General features: G+C 45.8%; 1 protein-coding gene across 10 annotated transcripts in view; it reads right to left on the minus strand.

The window, feature by feature from the left end:
* Positions 1-21132, minus strand: part of cux1a (cut like homeobox 1a) — a 177821-nt gene that overhangs the window by 55042 nt on the left and 101647 nt on the right. For 8 of the 10 annotated variants that reach the window (XM_088906608.1, XM_088906604.1, XM_088906607.1 and 5 more), the window contains exons 9-14: positions 7996-8044; positions 4477-4581; positions 3857-4045; positions 3281-3339; positions 1197-1245; positions 471-567 (exon numbers count right to left, since the gene is read on the minus strand). In XM_088906608.1, the coding sequence (XP_088762734.1) occupies positions 471-567; positions 1197-1245; positions 3281-3339; positions 3857-4045; positions 4477-4581; positions 7996-8044 (548 nt within the window). The remainder of the gene's footprint in view (positions 1-470; positions 568-1196; positions 1246-3280; positions 3340-3856; positions 4046-4476; positions 4582-7995; positions 8045-21132) is intronic. The other 2 variants (XM_088906600.1, XM_088906598.1) reach the window with 1 other exon arrangement.

Raw genomic sequence — 21132 nt, forward strand, 5'->3', positions numbered from 1 at the left:
TGTGGGGCAGGCTGCTCTTCCAGAGAATTTTTTCCACTTATTCTATCTTTCCCTCAGTGAGGCTGGCCGCTCTTCTCCCTGCCCCTTTTCGGTTTTTATGTGTTACTTCAGTGCTGAGGAGTTAAAGCTCTGTAATCAGCAGCTGATGCGGCAGGTCGGGCAAGCTGGGAGCCACGGTGGTGCTGAGAGGGTGCGGTGGTACTGGACCTTGTTGCCAGCGAGGACTTGAAATGACCAATGTGGAGGACAGCTGCATGTGCTACAATATGCATACAGTGGCCTTCCGCTCCCTCAGCCCCGTGTTCAGTGGAATAATGGAAGGCCAACTGAGGACACTTCTTTTCCATGTAACTGCTGTGTTCATATTGCAATCTTGTCAACTCTCTGCCCGTTCTCTGCCAGCCGCTGCAGAGCTTGGCTGGCGCAGTGGTTCGAGTACGAAGGCCCCCCCCGCCGCAGAGGACACTCACCGCTCAGCTCGCTGTTGGCGATGCGCAGGCTGGCACTCTCGGACTGCAGGGCCCGGTTCTTCTCCAGCAGCAGCACCTCCAGGGGCTTGGAGGAGTCCTGAGAGAGGGGGTACAGAGTCAGCCAGGCCGTGCCCAAGCCCTTGCCAACCAGACTCGAGGGGAGTCCGGGGACATGCGCCTCTCATGTTTTGAGGATGGTTGTTAGAGTGTAAAGAGGCAGATCTAAGATGACAGCACGAAGGAGGAGTGGAAAAGTAAACTGTCACTACTCTGGAATTTTAACTGGATGTTGTTCGGAAAGGAGAAAGCCTGGTTCTAATTTCTCCGTTGTTAAGGAAATCTTCAGTGCCACAAATTAAATTTCTCTTCTTTAAAAAAAAAATATTTAAAGAAATGCTGACAGTTAAAACCAGAGTTAAAAGCTTTCTAATACCCTGGGAACACCCAGGGCTAGGTAGCTTGTGTCTGGAATCGTAGCCAAGTTTTTTCTTTTCCAGTCATAGTGATAAATTCTAACTTTGCTCATAGGAACTGCCCTTTGTATTATGAAGTGACACAAATGTTGCATGTATTACAGGATACAATTCACATTCTTGTTCTTTTACCCCTGAATTGTTTAATGGCTTCAGAACAGTACAGTGTTGACAGAGCTTCAGCATTTAAAGAGATGCTCTGCCTCTATTTTACATGTGTTTAGAACATCCTGTGGCCTCACTGTGCCCATACCTGTGCTGTCGAACCCTCAGACGGCCCAAACTCCATGGACTTCAGGATACTGTGGACGAAAACAGAGGCAACACACCTGTTACGCCTGCCGCTGGGCTTTAGAAGAGAGGCCGTAGTGACTGGTAAGCGAGAGCTGCTTGAACTTATGCTGATGGAACCCCAGGCAACGCAAATGCTCTCTGCAGGGCCTGTGAATCCTTACATTAAATACCATGAGATTGAGCATCATGTTAGTGTTGAAAATGTTAGTCAAATCTTTTGGGGTTTTTGATAAATTAACCTAATTTTCATAAACAAAAAGTGAAATAAAAACTATTAAATTTAAAAAACTACTGCCCATAGACAAGGGATTAAATGTCAAAAAGGTGATCAGTTCCAGATTTTCAGATTCACGGTACAAGGGGTTATCAATCTAAACGCAGCTGGTTTTTAGATGTGAAACCTCACACTCCTCAAAAGCATTCTCACATTCTAACAAAAATAAGTTCTTTCCAGGAAGCCCCACTTTTACAATATATGACAACAATGTCATTTTTAATATCTAAAGAGAAAACTGTAAATTACTATCTTAAATGAAATATATGACCATAATTAAATACTACATCAAATGACAAATGATTAAAAGATACAGTATCAATAAAAAGATCAGTATCAAAGAAATGCCACATAGCTTGAAAGAGCAATGCAGTCACTCAGTTACCCCAGCCTAACTTCATGTCAATTTTAGACAGTTTATAGACACCATTAAGAATTACATGTGCTAAGATCAGATACAGCTAAAACCACGTCAAATCAGTAACAGACTTTACCATCACAAACGTCAAGTTTAATTCATTTCTATATAAGAGAAATAAAACAGAAACCTTCACTCCTGGTGATATATCTGCTGAAGAAATGCTTTTTAAAGCTGTGCATATCCCAAACCAGGTGTCCAAAATCAGATCTGAAATGGTTCCACTAGAGTTCTGCCTCTCTCAGGTGATCTCTGACCTCTGGACAATCCAGCATTGCTCGAACTTGCCTGCTTGCTGCTGCTAAACAGGATACATACCCAAACACTGGCTTCGAAAACACAGCTACCTTACAACCAAGGATCACACCCACTCATCCTTCTCAGCACTTCTCACAAAGTGAGGAACCTTTACAAGTCGCTCTGTGTGCATGAATACTCGCGGCTGCACATCAAGCAGCCACACAAAAGCACAGCCAATAGGAAGGGTGGCAATGCCATTTAGTGACCAGCCTGTGCCCTGCCTGCATTTAAAGGTTAATGGGATTTCAGTGCTGGCACAATGTCAGCAAAATGCGCTGCTTGTCTCCAAGACCTTAATGAAAAAGAAACTCACTTCTGAGCCCTTCAGCCCCTTGCCGAATGGAAAGAGATGCTCAAATAGCCAAGTTTCCCCATCCCTTCAGCTGTTATGGTGATGGTGGCAGCAATCAAAGGCAGGCAGCCAGTATCAGCTAGAAGCTGACACAATGACGTGATGCTAAAACCCCCTTTTCAACTTCCAAAGCAGCTCCTGAAGCAGTCATCCTGAATTAGAAAGACTCCTGATCCGTCAGGAGGTGCCTCAGAAGTCTACTGCAGAGAAACATGAAACCACCGCAGCGTAGCACTCCAATCTAGCACAGCTGTGGGAGCTGGATAATTTCAAGTTTGTTTCCTCTTGCCGAGTTCATTTGCATGGACAGATGTGAGAAATTTGTACAAGAGCCTGCAGCTCATGAAACCTTAGACAGATCACACTGCCATGCAAAGCCTTCTTACTAGCTTTTCTCCTACGTGCATAAGTAAAAGTGAAGTGAACAGTATTGCCGTGTCCTTCGTACTTATACAAGCAAACTTACAGGACAAAGCTTGTTTTTGTAATGGTAAAATGGGATCATCCAATGACTTTCTGATCTTTAGCCTCCTGCTGTGAACAACAGCCGTTGTAGTCAGAACGACATTGAAGCTCATATGATCATCCACTGCAGACAAGACATTATTCTTAATGAATAACTGTTCTGTCTAGAGGTCGGCGGCTCCTTTGTCCTCACCCACACGCACTGGACTACGTGCGGTCTGCTTTGTGACTTACTTCAGCTCCTTCTTGACTTCTTCATAATCTGCCTGCTCCTGCAGCTTTTCCTCCAGTTGCTGAGAAGCACAGATTAGGAAGCATCAGTACAGCCTTGTTTGGGAAAGTACAGCATGGATATCTAGAAATACATGCATTTGCCTTCACACTATATACTAAACTCATACAATTAAACAAAAGGTTTTAAAAAAAAAAGGGAAGACCTGTGAAAAGTATTCAGAATTTCTTTCTTGAACTATCTGAATGTTTCCAAGTAATAATTGAATACTGTATAAATATGCACTTCAAGTAAAAGACAGTTTTTTTTCCAAATTTTGAAATTTCTATTTTGTCTATTATACTCACTGATGACCCAGCTTCTTTATCTGTCTACTTCTGGATTATTTAAAGCTTCCGACTTGTTTTTTAATCTTATGCATTATGTATTTTTTAATTGTTAATGGATGCATATTCATATTCATTCATATGCAACATGATGCAAAGCAGTGTCCCATCTGGGACAATAAAGAAAGGCAGTAAAGCAAGAGAGATGCTGAAGAGGCCGCCTCAAGGCGAAGTGGCCAGCGCAAGGCTGACCTTGAGGGTGGAGTTCTTGGAGCTGAGCTGCTGCTCCAGCTGGGAGATCTGGCTGGCCGAGTTCTCGCGCAGTTTGCTCAGGCTGGCCTGCAGTCTCTGTACATCCTCCACCAGCTGCACGATCTCCCGCTCCTTTGCACTCAACTCCACCTCCAGACTGGAGCGTGACAGCACCTCTAGAGCCTGCTCCTGCCACACAAGAGAGCTGGTGAGGGGAGCTGCCCACCTCTGCACACGCACTGGCCACACATGCACACGGCCCGCCTCCCCACACGCACACCTGGACTCACACTGTCAGTACCTCATACATAACAGATCAGACATACGGAGAAGACTTATTTCCCAAAAAGGAATAATATTTTGTACTTGTACTTTTTTGTAAAAAAACAGTAACCTACTAAAGCAGACAAACTGATCCAAGAACTCTGAACAGAATCTCTGGACTGTGGTGCCGTAGACCAGAGATTCTTCCCTCCTATTTCTTCTTCCATCAGGCGTATTAGAAATCAGTGTTACACTACAGTGCCTGTTTAAATTGCCATGAGATATCCTGTGGCAACAATGCGCGAGGCGGCCGTGGAGCTGTGATTGCGATCGGGGCGCGAGGTGGGTGCGCTTACCACGTCGGGGGCTTTCTGGATCTGGGTGGCCAGCTGCAGGGACTTGTTGGCGGACGTCAGCTGCTCTCTTAAGGCCTCGGCCTCCCTCTCTGCTGCCTCCGCTCTCTGCAGAAACGAGGGGAGATGTATTCACTCCTACAGATGGCAACTACCCCAGCACATTCATCACACCACGGCCTGCTGCTCACAATGGATCCCTAAACACTCGGCCTCAGAACTGACAAGAGCGCCGCCGAAAGAGAAGTCCAGAGAATGATGGATTTCGGTTTCAAATGGAATGAGGAGGAAATAATGGAGCATGGCAGGCTTTTACCTGAGCGCGGAAGAATGAAAGACGTTCTGTGCAAAGATGTCTAACACTACAACCCTCTTCATCTGGCCCTGTAGTATTCAAAGGGTGTAAACTAAAGACAAAAGACAACGTCCGGAAAAGTGTCAGCAACCATGCGCAGACATGCTGAACACAGGTGGTCACACAAGCCGACTCAAACCTCTGAAAAGTACTGACCAAATCAACGCAATAGACTGCCGCATAAAACAGGGAAACTACTGTACAAGCAGGGACACTAAAATGTTATCCTGTCTATTGTGTAAGTATTTTTCCTTGATTTAGTCTTCTACTTTTGCTTAATGTAACCCTTTTAAGCGTCTGTGCATAAAGGCGCAGCCAAACAAAAAGTTAACGACAAGAACCAGCTATTCAGCCCATCAGTTTTTGACACTTTGCAGTACACTAAGCGGTTTTATTACAGACTTCAGCCTTGATTTTAAAGGTTCGCTGTGTCACTGCCTCCCTAGGAACGTGCCCTGGCAGTACATTCCATGTGGAAAAAAGGGTTTCCTAGCAATCTCCAGCCACATGGGGCCTCGACCACAGGAAGCAAACCAGACACTTGCTCCTGACGAGGAAGGGAAAGTGAATCCTGCTCTCTAGCATGTGACCCTGCCTGGATGAGACCCTCAGGAAGATCCTGATGCAGCGCAATGAAGTGCGCCGACTGTGGAACAGTCCGAAAAGCCCTCGAGTTCAACCTTCATATTATCCAAAATTAAAAGTGAAAATAAATGCATTCCACCGTGGGCAAAGGAATTTATTTAAATAATGCAAGAACGTGAACCAGAATATAAACTAAACACATCTTTCTAGTTCTTTTATCAAAACGATATATATCTGTCCATTTTAAAATAATTTACTTTCTTTGTAAATGCAACTTAATATTCAATGTAGATGTGTTGGAGCTAACCGTTTTTTTTTTAGCAAGGTTCTAACTACAAAAATAGGGTTAATGATTATGTTATTTAGAATCACAGTAAATTATTGTTTTCAGAAATTATATAGTTCCTTTAACAACAGGGATTGCATTAAATGCTGGGCTTGTTTTCACAGACATACCCTCTTTTTGCTGTGGGAAGTCCCACGTTCCCGGATGCATATTTGAATAAAAGGGTATAAGATATATATTTAATGTCTAATAACTCTTCTAAAGCAGATAGGGTTTGTCAAGACAATGCAGATGAAATGAGACTGGGAACACTTTCACTGCTGCACGGGCCTGAGAGCAGAGTGTCACACTCATTTACTTCCCTGTCGTCAGGCGGAGCAGCTGCATTCTCTACTTCAAATCTCAGCCAGCACAGCACTCAGCCAGTGTGGGACCACTGCTATACACCCTGGTGTTCAGGGCTTCTGGTCGCACCATGGAAGTATCATGTTATCTATCTATAAACCCAACGCCCTCACTGGGGGGAAACTGCATTCTCACAGCTGTAAATACAGAGGCGATTTAAGAAAACGTTCAATGCTCAAAGCGCTGTCAGAAAAAGAGTCTGAAATGGCAGTAAACTGATTGAACATAGCTGGAAATGCAATAAGATCAGAAAATGGGTAATCTACAATACTGCCCCCTTGAATTAGTAGTGGAATCACAGCTTCTGCACTTCAGATGTCGGTGTTTTCTGACTGTGGGTTTGGTGAAACAGCAGCGGCACCCCAGTTATCAAATAAGAACCAGCTGCACTGACAAGCACACCAATCCGTCACGCCTTACACTGGCCACTGTGATTGCCTTTCAGAAATCACCTTTTAATATTTCAAGCTGGAGTCAGATTACAATTAGCTTCACTCTTACACCGAATAAGCGCTTTTCTTTGATGAACCACAGCACAGCCTTCAGGCTACATGGTTCTCAGCTCTGTCTGTGAACTCCCCAACTATGGCAACACAGAAATGAACTTAGCCATTCACATTTCACTCTCCTTAATGGACTCTCCTGGAGGGAAAGAACAACCCCTTTAAACTGTTTGGCAAATCTTCTCCAGTTCCTAAGAAGGTTTTCTCAAGGTTTTAAAATCTAAAGCACAAAGATGAATCTAGTCCTTACTGAAGTTATTAAGCTGTAGGTACATGCAATGTACAGGAACCTGCAATTTTCCAGTTAGTTGCTGGGATTGTTAACCGCAGCCTTCAAAGGGTTACTTTCACTGCTGTAGAATTAAAGAGCATTTAAGGGTTGTTTTCTCGAAAATAAAGTGTGCAAATTCCACTCTTTAAAAGTCCATGAAGAACATGAGAAAAGTCTTGAGAAGCAGACTGGAGCTCTGTTTAAAAGTGTTTATTGTCCTTCCAGGCCTGGCCAGACAGACCCCACTGAATCGCAGACCGCAGCACTGCACCAGGCGCCAGGCCTCTGAAACTCCCGTGTCACTGCAATACCACCTCTGACAACAAGCCAACCACGGCTGATAAACCTGGACTTAGACACTTTTATTAACTTGGAAAACCAGAGAAAAAAACGACAAGGAGTGACTTGAATAAATGGTCTAGATGACGTTCGGCAAAAATGTTATTTATTTAAAGGTGACTGTCCGACTGGTAGTTATGCTATCATCCTGTTAGCAGTAGGATAATATGCCAGCAGCATTAAGTTTGAGGAAAGAAAAACAAATTCACTAGGGGGCGCAACCAGAGCACCACAGTCACACCTGAAGACAAAAGATATGGCACTGCTGAGATTCTGACACACATTTGTTATTGTGTTTACAAGGCACAGCTATACAAGCAGCTCTTCAGCTGTACCCCCACAGAGACACAGTCCAGAGGGCACAGCAGCTCAGACTGGGCTCCTCTGTCACTGCCTATGCTAGTGTACCGGAAAAATGGCCAATATTGTTCAGAAGGCTTTTGCAGATGGAAAACTTTTAATGAGTTGTGGGGTTTACTATAACTGGAGACCGCACAGAAGGTTTCTTTATATAAACTCAGGAAATCTCCAGATTAAAGCACAGCATTGCGTCATACACAATCATTTCACAACAGGGGCAGGTATAGGACAATTTGGATATATAGACATTTGTTGAACAATTTTTCACTTTTAAGCAAAAAAATCAAGACCACTAAGGCAGTTTGTTGTCAATGGCAACCTACGTGTTACTCACAGTCAACATGGGACAACACCGTGAAGACTAAGCAGTACCTTACAGCACTAGATTCTGGAAACGGCAGAGGAATCACAGACTCACCTGATTAGCTCTCTCCAGGTCGGTCATCACCATCTCAATCTCATCAGCCCTGGGGGAGAAAGGAGCACTGTGAATACAGTCCCTGACAAGACCCACAGAAGCACTGCAGCAGTGGATTACAGAGTCCGTACCTCCAGCTGCTAGTTCTGTCGGCACAATAACAAATGATTTCTTAAAACTACTTGGGGATGAAATGCTTTAAAGTACAAATTAGAGGAATTGTAAATAAAATTTGGGTGGAAGGTCAAACTCAAAAAACGGAAAGGGCTGAACTCACTTAACGGTGAGCTCCATGCCTGTTCTTTTTCATGCTGCTCTTACTTCAAAATACTAGTCAGTCTTAATTTATAAATACAGTACGTAAACATGGATTTAAAGACGCGTGTCGCTGCTGGGCAGAACACTCAAGAGGGGCCAACTGGGATTCTTTATCAGAGCAAAGATCCCAAACGAGAGGAAGCCAACTGGCCCATCCAGCTTGCTTGCTACTTACTAGGTGATCAATCTGAGGATCTTACTCGCAGCACAAAACCAGCTTGAGCAATGTTGCTGGGAAGCTTGTCCTTGTGCTGCCCTTGTGCCGCTTCCCTTCGAGATTCATCAATGGATTTTGCCGCTATGGATCACCAATTGTTTTGAAAATGCTTTGCAGTATTAGTCTTATACACTCTTAGAAGGGCTCAGAATATAGGCTGTATTTCACAACCTCATCCAGCTACAGAAGGATCCCACAAGGTTCCATTCTGGGTCCTGCTCTTTTCTCCATTCATATAAACAATACTGCAAAGACAACAGGAACTGCTCATGTCCACCTCCATGCCAGTGACACTGTGGTAAACGTACACTCAACTAGACTCGTTTCGTCATCAGTAATCGCCATTGTGTAATTCACATACATTGCATTACTATCCATTTGGTTTCAAGAGAATTCAGATCCACATTTGTTTAAGCAAACCCAGCAGCCTTTCCGTAAACTGCATCTGTTGCATTCTGCTGTTATCACGTGTATGCCATTCAATAAAAACTAAACCCTTAGTAATAATCGCAAAACTCTAAACTAAATAAAGCAGAATAAAGTTACAATTGATAGTTATGTCAGGCTGGATAATACCTCTCATAACGTATGAAGAATTGTACAAGCAAAAGTCAAGTTTACACAGCACTGCCAGGACACTTCTTGTTTGCTTGCATGTAGCTCATTCAAAATCACAATGTAAAGCACTTTATTTTAAAAGAGGCTAAGGAGGTTAGAACATGTGTAAACTGATATGTAGGACATAATGTAACTGTTACATTTTTACATTGGGGTGCCTTGCAATATCTCTTTCAAACAATGTATCGTAACCATCTGTTCCCTTATCTTGCTGTAACACTGTTGCACTGACTTCCTGGTCGGTCAATTTTCTCTGTCGCTGTGTTCTTATGTTGGGAGTGTGCTGTAAAACGATTTTACCCAAATGGGGACAATAAGGCACCATTCAATTCACATTAAGGTACTAGATTTGATACACAAATCTGACAGGCAGGAAAATGCATTAAAAGTAATGCCTGCTTTGAAGAGCAACAAAGAAGCAACCATGGGCTGAGTCTACAGCACACAGCTGCCATTGAAGGAGGCGATGAGCCCAGAACACTGACAATTCCCGTAGTGCGGGAAAAACGAACTGCCACTTCGGTGCATTAACAAACCAGATTATTTGTGTAATTCTATATAGAAGAGGGCCTTTATTTCTAGTTGAGGCGCTGATGACATGTTTAGACCACTCGCTGGGATCAGTGGTTTATCAGCCGTTTGAGTAAATGCAAGAGAATAACAAGGAAGCCAATTATTCTGGGTTACAGAGAGCGACACACCCTACTCTTTCAGTTAAAAAAGGCTGTGACTAATATAGGAGAATTGTAATCTCTGTAATCATTTCTTCTGTGTCAACCTGGGAGCCAGTCTGAATGTGTGCGAAGCTGATTAGCAGCAAAGGAGCATCCGCTCCGCACGGCCACGGGCCGGCTCGGGGGACGGAACCGCACGGCCACGGGCCGGCTCGGGGGACGGAACCGCACGGCCACGGGCCGGCTCTGAGCTCCAGACCACGCCGGAAAGCAACCCTCTCCAGTTATGCAGGTTTTACGGTTCTACAAATTCTACAGAAGATGCAAGGAAAATATATTCAGTAATGTTTTAACGTCACACAGAGGAAATTCATGCAAATAAGGTAACTGATATATTCAGCCCCTGGTGTTGGAGTCTGGGGTTGATAAAAATTATAATGCATAATGATGCAAAAAGTCTTGCGGCTCCTGTTCCGAAGAGTTCATTTTTCTTAATAGAAGTAAGACACCAGTTGCCTGGTGTTTATTAAAAAATGAGCTGCTGAGAGGCCTTTCAGACCTGTATTAATTCTTCGCAAGAAAACAAAGTGTTCCTCATAAGCAGGGTTTCTCATCTCGCTAACTTTCCATCTTTATCTTGAAGCTTGGATTGTCGATTTAAGCTTCAATGGAGAAACATATCCATTGAATATGTCACTGGCACCCCATTACCTGCACCTATGGTCTGAAGATCACCACCAAACACTGTCACAGATCCTGGCATTCCTTGAAATAAAGAATGCAGGGCACCTGGACCAAACTGCCCAGCCACACCTAATAGTATAGTTTCACTAAAATCATTCAGGAAACAGTTGGCCAAGTGGTGCCTGGCAAGCAGGATGAGTTTAATCTTTCATTTGTAACCCTTATTTGTGCCCTGGAGCTCTTAAACCTGCGTCTGCATTGCTGAATCGGGTACCTACTCACAAGCAAGAGAATCACAACGGGGGCTCAAACCAGATTCACATCGGGTATTCTCCATCGTGTCGCTCTGACCGCGTGACGAGAGGTTCACTTACCTCAGAGCTCACTACTGGGCTTGCAGAGCCTGAGCCCTACCGTCCTGGCCTGACCAAACCCCTCCCCAACCCCAGCACAGGTCACTAAGCCCTCTCAGTTACAGTCTAATCCAGCGGGCTGTGAGCACTGTAGGCCTGGCTGGGAGTGCGTGCTTCAGCCAGACAGACAAGCCTACAGTAAAACAGAGGGATTACACTAATATAGTCTTTAGGCTCCCCTTAATACACTCTAATCTGATATAATATTTTTGATTCTGTTAGTGCAGTGCTGGATCCCACAAATGGCTTGGCTACAGTTCACTCACAGCTCCCCTGTTTAGCTGGGAGTTAAAGGCATGTCAGACTAACACAGAAGGTGGCACCTCCTCTGTCAAAGGGTTGAAACACATCACTGAGCAGTTAACCCTGTGCGATACGCTGTGGCTTGTAAGATTACTGGGCATTCGAAGAGGTAACTGGCGCCATCCCCCTTCTCTCTGGTCTCATTATAAACCCAGTCCAGAAACCCACAGTGGGATCTTTAGGGGAGCCTATTATTTCTCTGCTTGCCTAACAATTGAGTAGATAGGTTCTTGTGTGAAAGATCTGATTCCAAGAAGACTCTCCATTTCCTGAAAGGGAACTTAACACAACTCTATCTGAATATCTGAATATCTGAATATCTGAATATCGTCCCGCTGAGTGCCTGAAACACAGCCTGGCTCCACTGAAATATTTGGCTCGGCAGTTTCAGAAAGCATGCTGGGAACAGCGAATATGTGCTAATTAATTTAATGGTAACATCTAATTATAGGTGATTTTGCGCTAAGTGTTTAATGAATTTAATTGGGTTTTTATTTAGAATTTAAGAGCATGTTATTTATGCCTGTCTGTGAAAGATGGCACATTTTAATGAAAGCGTGCAGGATTCCAAGGCATTCATTCTGCATGTTATTTATGATATCTATTATGCAGATGACTACTGTGTTTCCAAAACTGTACAAAATGTGTCTGCACAGAATGCCAGAAAAACAGCTAAGGTATTGCAGCAGGCAAGCTGTAAAAATCCACACACAGAACAGAACATTACCGCAGCTAGTAAAGACAGAGCAGGCATCCGAGTATTTGGGCAAAGCAGACAAGGTTCATAACTGCCTTGAACAACGCCAGGCATCTGATGTTTTTATATTAACGGATGACAACAAGCAGGCATTAACAGTAAGCATTCTAGATGCTAATGCAGTGCAAAGGAGGTAAAGCTGAAAAATCAGTTAATCAAGGTACAGTTGCACAAATATTTTTTAAATACTGCAGGATTTGCATGGATTTGGAATTAGAAAAGAAAAAAAAGGTTTGTATCTGGTGAAGAGATCAGAGCTGTATTTTTTTCTGTATTTTTGAGAGTGTTGCTAACCCTGGATTTATACCATACATTAAAAAAAATAGATTTCAAATTACGAGGCCCAACACGGAGAGCAGCCTGAAAATGTCTGTCCTAAGAGAGTTTGCACAGCCAAGCGGACACAAGTGTACGTCATCGGTAACATAAAGTACAGGACCTCTGACAAGACTTACAAGCCAACTCACAGCACAAAGTGCCAAAAACAGAAAACTGCCAAAAACAGAAGTCAGGGTGTTAAAATAGTTCCTCTGTCTGGCCAAGCTGCACTCTTTAAAATAAATGTCTCAATGAGACTTGTTTATAGAGCGATTTTGAAAAAAAAAACTGCTGTGTTCTTTTTCAGAAACATTATCGGAGAAAGCACCGTTCAGCACTGATATACTGAAATAATGAACATTCAATTTCAGAGAATTACAGGGGTGCAATGCTAAACAATTAACATTTAAAATGCAGAAAATACCTATTAAAACCTTGTTAGGGGGTAACCAAACTGAAAGAGGGCTGAGGACTGCGAAAGGAGCCGACACACTGAGGCTGCAGCCCCCAGCGCGCCGGGCCGCGATGTGAACACATCCCAGTGCCGAGCACGGCCGCGGGAGAGGGAGCTGGGGAAACCTGCCGCTCAGCTGAGCGCCCTGCGGCCTGCGGCCTGCGGCCGTCTTCCTCGCTCCTGTGGAACGAGCGACAGCGCGGCGCTTCCGGAGACACCACCACTGCGCTGCCTGCCTGCCCCTTTCAGCAAAGGCAACGAGAAACGCTCATGCTGCGTCACACACAGCGTCACCCGGCACTCCACGTTTCGTGTCCGAGAAATAGCTGCGACGCTGGACAGGCGACTGGAAAACAACCTGGCCGCAGCCCCTTGTGTCCCGTTATCCCGGAGCGATGATTATGGACGCGGTTTGACGATCATGCCATGACGGGAAAGTCCACATCAGGGACAGAAAATCACTGCTTCAGCTCTTGCTCTGCTTCAGCACCTTTCGGGAACATGTACACAATCCCAAGGCAAGGGGGTACATGGGCTTGCTCAGGCACAGTGGCCCAGACAGAAGAAAGCCCAGGGGGCTACAGAAGAACACTGCCTGCCACTCCTGAGAAAAGACTCCGGAGGTACTGACTCAGTTACCAGCTACGCCACTTCAAAAGCACAGACACATACAGGGAGGCCAGTGACTGTCTGTAAACCAGGCAAACAATTTCTTACTGTAGCCACAGTGTGGCTGCTCTCTCCCACTGCGTAGCGGTGTCAGGCTCCACTTCAGCTTCCACCAGTGGGACACCAGTGGAAGGAGCGGGGTTCTTCAAGCGTGCTCTTTTGTTCCGAGAGAATCTGCACAGTCAGCTGCGGGAGCTGAAACTGCGTTGATCTGCTCATGCTGCTGGAACAGTACAACAGACGTCAGCTTATAAAGCCCGAAACGGATCAACATGCTCTGCAATGGGAGCCTTGCTTGTGTTCCAGGCTGTGTCCAGACCATGGAAATGCGTCCCGAAAGGACATCAGCCATGAAGCTGGAGAAGGGGCCCCAGCTTGGCAACACGGTGAGAGATAGGCAGCCGTCACTGGACACGTCAAGCTAGCACCGGAAAGACCGGGAGAGGCGCGCGCACTGCACACGGCAGCATTCAGAAATGCACAACACACAGGCTGACCAGGAGAAGCCACATAAATAATAAAAGATGTGCAGCAGTGTGCTCTTAGTGGGGAGTGCAAATGAAGTCTGCCTCAGTCTCTGACTGTGCCTCAGGGCTCTACCCCCAGCTCCTGTCTGATGCCTGGCTGAGCCCTCCTTCACACTGCTGTATCACACACTCTCCACTGGGGGGAGACAGACATTACCTCAGCTTAGAAGCGAATTAAGAAATGAGACAGCTGTTCTCATGGCCTGGGGAGTTACTTTTTTAAACTCTGATCAAGGCCAATGACTGCCCCCTTCCCCCAGCTTAGACAGACAGATAGCAAGACACACACACAGTGGCAAACAGCCACAGACAGACATAAATTACACCTGTCACAGACGTTTTAGAATTCTATACTTCAAAAAGGAAAGATAAAAATGTGATGAATGAGACCCACAACCTTGAGAATGGATATTCAAGTATATCTGACATGTAGACCTGTGTCCCTTGGTTTTCACTTTCTTGAAAATGCTTCAAATCACAAAATCTTAGGAGTGTGGGAAGTCCCTAAGTGTAACCTGAAACACGGCCCTGAGTGACAGCTTGCTGTCTTACCTTCTGCTTTCCGGATGGGCAGGATTTTACCCAATGTGTTTTCATCTAGCATTCTGTTTTGGCAGTGCAGTAATTCCTCCAATCTGTGCCGACAGGCGTTTTGTCACAAAGCCCACTACAGGAGATCTTATTGTTCTTACCATCATTTTTAATCACTGGATACATCTTTTCAATTTCTGCTTCTGTATCCTGGGCTTTATTGCAGCTTCTGTACACGTCTCCTTAGTGCACACAACCACCCCAATACTAATTTGAGTTCTGTCTAGACAAGGGTGCAAAAATTAAAACTGGCTAAATGAACAGAGTGGGGCAAGTTGATGACCCGATCTGAAACTGATTGCACTGACATTTGCATATCTATTTTTGTGTATCCGTTAATAAATGAAGTATAAAGTATTAATAACAAGCTGCCGTCTCAGACGGGGCACGGCGAAGGCAAGGCCTGCTGTCCCTTGTCGGAGCCAGTCTGCGGAGAATGGCAGCTGATCGGCTGAGACAGGCCAGCCCTCTCCGCAGCCCTGACCTTTCCTCTGCATCGCTCAGGCGGAAATGAGGAGGTGAACTCGCCGGTCAGGCGCTGCAGCCTGGAAGAGCCGGGCAGACAAATGCACTGGCAGTAATCCCTCTCTCTCATATCCTGTGTCAGTGCACGTCCCAAATCCCCTGGGGCCAGCACGACATTTTTGCAGATTTAGTCCAACCCCCCCAGACACACACACACAGCTGCTTCACCTTTCCTAGTCTGGCGCGGCCAAATGGTCCCCAGGGTTTAAATTCTGTGCGTGCTTCCCTGACGGAAACAGGAGGAGAGTGGAGGCAGTGTTAATATTGCCAAGCTTCAGCAGTATAGCTATTCTGTAGAGCTGTATTTATATGACCAGTCTACACTTCCTTCACGCAGAGCTGTTAAAAGAGCCAATCACTAGCCCTTTATACCGACACGCAAGTTTTCATGTTTGGGTTTATTTCACGTTATTTCATCTTCATTCCACACTCCTCGGCAGCGTCAACATTCTTCTAAGGCAGAATTAACCCTTCGCTGTGCTCCGGATTTCACTACTGTCAACACTGCTCTGCAATGCCTGGCGACTTCGTCTCTTACCCTCGAGCTGCCACCTCATTTTCACGCTTTCGTCTGTGTGCTTGAGTGGAGCTTCACGAATGCCCCAGCCATGTGAAAGTTTACGGTAGAGAGATGTAAATCTGCACTGATCTTGCCCAGACTGTCTGCTGTTCCCTTAAAAGAGAACTCCAAGGATACTGCACAACACACCCCCACTCTGTCCGTATGACATCTTTGCAGCTGTACGAGCAAAGCCATGCTCCACTGTTGAACCCTTTCGATCATTCTGGTGCTGTATTAATATTGCTGTATCCGCACAGTATGCCCATAGGACCACTGCAGGAGCTCAAAATAATATTGTCATGGTGTGATGCTTTGCCCTTAATAATGTCCTGGAATGATATAAATACTGTATGACCCAAAGGTCCTTCAGGAAGCTCTGAAGCTATATTAATATAGCAATTGGCTGGTGTCCTAAAAATGTATTCTAGCAGAGATAAGGCTGATCTGGACACCTGGCTGTCCGGAATGGCAGAGCTTGGCAGGGGAACTCTGCTCTGTCTCAGCGGTCAAGGAAGAGGAAACAGCCTGAAGCTGAACCACCTAGCCAAGATGCAAACAGCCAGTGAGCAGGCAACCTATTCTGGCTTGATGAAAATTCACAGAATGAACGGTATGAAAATTAAACTTTTCATCCCAATTCTAGTAGTACATGAAATAAACACACACCTACAGTTAACATAGTGACAGTTATGCTGTTGAAATTTTAAATTTATAGCAGCTTTATTTGTATTTAATATACATGGATTTAATTTTTAATGGATGCTTATATTGTCTATTTTCTTCATGAGCTTTTTCTTAGATGGGTCCTTTAGCTTGAGAAGCTCTTGTTGAGACGCTGTGCACGACCGGGGGAGGATGAGCAATGTGAGACAGAACAGGCAGCAGTGAGACCGGGAGAATACCCCAACGGGAAGAGTTTGCACGTATCAATAGTTCTCTTCTCACACGCAGTTCAGGGTGACTGTCCCAGCACACACACACATCTCCCAAGCCGCTCTGTTGCAAAGCCCTTACGAAAGCAGGCCCAGAGAGCCCAGACTCTTCCAGCTTCTCCACAGCCCCCCTCTCCGCCTGCCCGCCCGCCCTCCCGCCATCCTCGCCTGGCGTTATTGAAGCGCACAGCTCTGGCGAGGCCGGGCTGCGTCTGCACCGGCTCTCTGGCCCAGGGCTCTTCTCGCGCAGCCTCTCGGCTCCCGCTCACTCCCAGCGGTCTGCTCCTGTGCAGGCTTGAGCGAGCCTGCCCGAGACCGGCGCTCGCACAGAAGCCCAGACAGCGCTTGCTATTTAAAGAGCTCCCAATCGATACAACATTAATCTTTCAAAGAAACAAAAGGCAATACACACGCCAGATGCTTTTCAGAACCAGAGAACAAATAATGCGATCTAAGCCTTTCCAATAAAAGCACAAATCTGGGACGCTTCTTTAATGGCATGTGTACCTTTCGAGCAAACAGGGTGGGCACATGGTCCCCTGGGGGCTAGAAGAAAAAACCTGTTAGTCACTGAGTGCTTGATTTGTGATGCTTTACAATTACAGTCCCAATTCTCTTCTCTCGACAGCAGTGTAAGCCCATCACTTCGACTCGGTTTGTGTGTACGTCAATATTTCCATCACCTCAAGGCTGGGATTGCTAAATATTTGATTAGGGCTGTTTTCCATAAACCGATGGTCCAGTTTAGTTTTCCTTTCATCGGCTTTTCACTTCTGTTACATGTGTTACAACTCAAGGAAGTCAAGAGACACTGACCATGGGCTCTGCTGACAACTTGGGGGATGGGCACCCCCGTCCCCAGCAGGCAGGCAGCAGCTTCAAGCCCACCTGCAGCCAGTCCTGCGCTACCATGGAATTCAGGATCTAACTCCCCTGTACTACTACAGAACAGGCACCACAGACTACTGGACTACTGCACACACATGCTGCTAAAGCTGTTTGTAATATAAATTACATCCCCAAAAAGGATTTCAATACCGCCATATTTTCTTAGTACTAATCCATTAATTGCATTACATATTTGGCCTAAATATATTGCGTAGTAATTAATCCAAGGAAAGGGTAGATAAGATGTTTAACTTGTCTAAGATAAAGGGTTGCTTGTAACTGCATAAATTACAAGTGACTTAAATTACAGCTGACATGCGAACCCTAGTTTTAGTATTTATGTGTATCACTGCAAACACATAAATTAGAAAGCCACACTGAGTTTTTACTATCATCAGTCACTGTTAGAAACTTACACAAACTGAAATGGAAGAACAGCTAAACCCCTCCAAAGCTGAACTGAAACAAACAGGGCCAGTCTGGCCACGAACAAAACCTAAACCAAACACTCAGTGCTTCCTGTTTTCGGGAGCTCTTCGGTCCATGCATGACGTTCATAGGTTTGTGAAGCGGTCAAGGATTCTGGCCACTTCCAAGCAATGTCTCTTGTGAATACAGCCCGGATTGAACCAATGAGAGCCAAGTCTGTAGATTTATGATGAAATTGTGACGCGATGCCCCTGTTCCTCCATCAGTCACAGCCCTCTGCATTCTTGGAGCACATAGCAAACCAGCATTTTCTCTCTGTAGGAGCCGAGTGCGACAGAGTTTGCCCCAAAGCAGGTGCCTAGGGCCGCCTACACACATCAGCCCACGTGTGAGTATGTGCGGTCTGTGTGCACTCCAAGGTAGGGGCATGCAAACACAGTTCTGCACAGATACATTTCAGCTTTGCAGGGAAAATAAGGCAGCAGAGGTCCGACCTGCTTATCCAGGATCAATACCAAGAAAGTTTCCCCCGCCTCATTTGTTAGATCTCAGACCTGAGGTGAACTTGTTATTGTATCCCTGTCCAGGGTTCTCAGCTCTGTTACTCAGGCGGCTGTTTTGGGCTGTGTATGAAAGGCTTCACACAGTAACATTCAGCAGCAGTCCACTCCAGGTGGCTAGAAAGTGGGAACCTATATCCCCTAAATAAAGTGATCAGAAAACTTTCTTTACGTCCCAAATAACTCATTAGAAATGGACCAAATGGCTTTTGGCTACACTTCGGATGAGTAAATCTATGCATAGAAACACATTTCTTCCAAAAGTAGCGTGACTACTTAAAAGATAAAACTCTATTTCTGGTGGTCAAAATAAAGGGAGTATTAGGATCAGCCCCTTTTGGACTAAAGGTTATACTTAAGTGCAAATACCTTGAAACAGAGCAAACCTTCTTATATAAAACCGAGGCTCACACTGTATGTGTCCTGGTGTTTGAGTTCGAAAAGACGCTGCCCAGCTGTGCTCTCGACACAGCCAGATATTTCTAGGCTGCCGTATCTCTAGGAGAAACATCTGCAGCCGTCCCTCTCAGGCCAATTATAAAACCAAGCTCAGTGCAGATGCACACAAACATTTTCTTACTGACACAGTCCCAGGCTGACAGGTGCAGAAGCCCGGCGGAGCATGTCTGCGTGTGAGAGCACCGGCCCGGCTCACCGAGGGTTAAGCCAGCCCTCGCCGGGCTGGTGCTCTGCTCAGCCGAGCAGTAAATGGGGAAGGCTCGGGGGAGGCAAGCAGCCATACTGAGAGGGGCTGCGCTGCAAAGCGGCGCATTAAAATTTCAGATTGCAGCGCGGCACGCCACGCAGCCAGAGCTCCTGTGTGCCTCGCTGGAGAGCTGGGGGGCCGGGGGTCGGGGCACCCCGCAGGCCTCTCGGCAAACAGGGACATTCCACAGCAAACACGCCCCGCGGAGAGGGCAGGGGGTGGCGAACAAACCGGGTAACAAATCGATGAGTTCCATTATTCTGCATGAGCAGAGCGGCCCCCCCCTCCTCCCGACACCAGAGCGCGCGGGGGGCGAGCTCGGCCAGCGGCGAGGTACGGGGACAGGCACAGGAGAGGGGAGGAAGGAAGCAGGGCGGTGAGAAAGAAAGGAGGCCGAGTTTCATGACAGGACACCGCAAGAAGAAGACAAACAAACAGCTACGACTGCACCGTCCCGCCAGACGCTGACTGGTCATTCCTGAACAACGGACTGTAGTCAGGTTTCACAGGGGCAGAACGAGGAAGGTACCGCATAATAACTGGAGATTCGCAGACCACAAAAGACATGGTCTGTCGCAAACTACTGTTCAGGAAAATGCCAGAGTCCAGATCCACAGAAGCAGAGTCTGAGTGCCCAAGGGACGGCCCTAAACACCCTTCCAAGGCCTGGGCTCGAGGCTGAAGAAGCACATGAAAGGAAGCGCCTCCACAGCTTCCCTCTCCAGTCCTGAGCGGACCAGGCCCAGACCCACTCCCCCGTCACCAGGTCACGCAAGATCGGGCTCGAGAGCAGAGGCCTGCAAACGAAGCAGGGGCCCCTCGCTCGGCTTCCAGAAGACAAGTCTGTCCTTTACATCGCTTTCCTGCAACATCTAAGTCAAAAGTGTCAACAACTCATTTTTCCCCATGAGTATTTTTCATTAGTATTTTTTTCAAGCTCAGCATTCCCATTTTAGATGATAGTTAATCTTTTTCTCTGTTCATGTAACATGTAGGTAGCAAAAACAAATCTAAAATGGGAAATGCTGAGCTTGAAGAAACTACTTATGCAAAAGGCGAGATGTTGACACTATTTTTGTAAGGTATTCTAAATCCTACTGAAATCTCCTAGTTTGGCATCATCTATAAAGTTGACTGGTTTATTAACTACAATATAACGCGATCTACATCACTGATAGCAATCGAGAAGAGCTGTGTGCCCAATACAGAACCCTGCACTGCTCTGCTAGTTACCTCACCACCAAAGTGTGGAAACACCTGCTTCTACGGGGGAAAGAGCTGAAGGCTCTCATAGAAATAGAGGTATTGGGCTAGACACTCAATGCAGCTTTAAACTTGCTTTGGGGGCAAAAGGCAGCGAAGAGAAAAAGAATGAATAATTCCAGTGAAATCTGAAGATCCACCCTTTCCTGAATAAGTCAGTGGTTCTCCGCAAAGCGTGTCGCACTCAAGGCTTCTGACCTCAATGCTGAAATGGTCACAATATATAATTAAAACAAGCTTGTTTTTTTTCCATGCCAGTGCTCCATTGACTGAAACACTCAGAACAAGCTTTACCTGTTAATGCTTCAACGTGCCATCACCTTGGCAAGCTGTGTTTCTAGCTCGACACCTAACAGCGTTCTCCCCTGAGCTCCACCAACAGTGTACTTCACTTCAGAAGTCAGTGTCTTTCAAGATCTGCAGAAACGATGTAACAGCTGAAGCAGCGCATCAAGACTTCCTGCACCGTCTGCGGTTGTAGTAAGTGCTGAAAAATCCATCATGCATAAAACATAACCACCCCCCCATCAAACGAGACTGAACTTAAAAGCTGCTGCTTGCTTTAGTTACCCAATAAATAAAAATGCATAGTGTGACACTACAATAATTAAGACCTTGTTTATTCTGCACAAGGGCTAAGGCAGAACTGAACTAACGTGCGCACAGCTTTTCCAAAGCTGATGATTAATTTGCAGGGAATCAGTGATGCTGCAGCCAGGGTGTAATTAC

This window comes from Atractosteus spatula, chromosome 27, assembly GCF_055471065.1.
Source record: "Atractosteus spatula isolate fAtrSpa1 chromosome 27, fAtrSpa1.hap1, whole genome shotgun sequence".
In the NCBI taxonomy this organism is placed as follows: Eukaryota; Metazoa; Chordata; class Actinopteri; order Semionotiformes; family Lepisosteidae; genus Atractosteus; species Atractosteus spatula.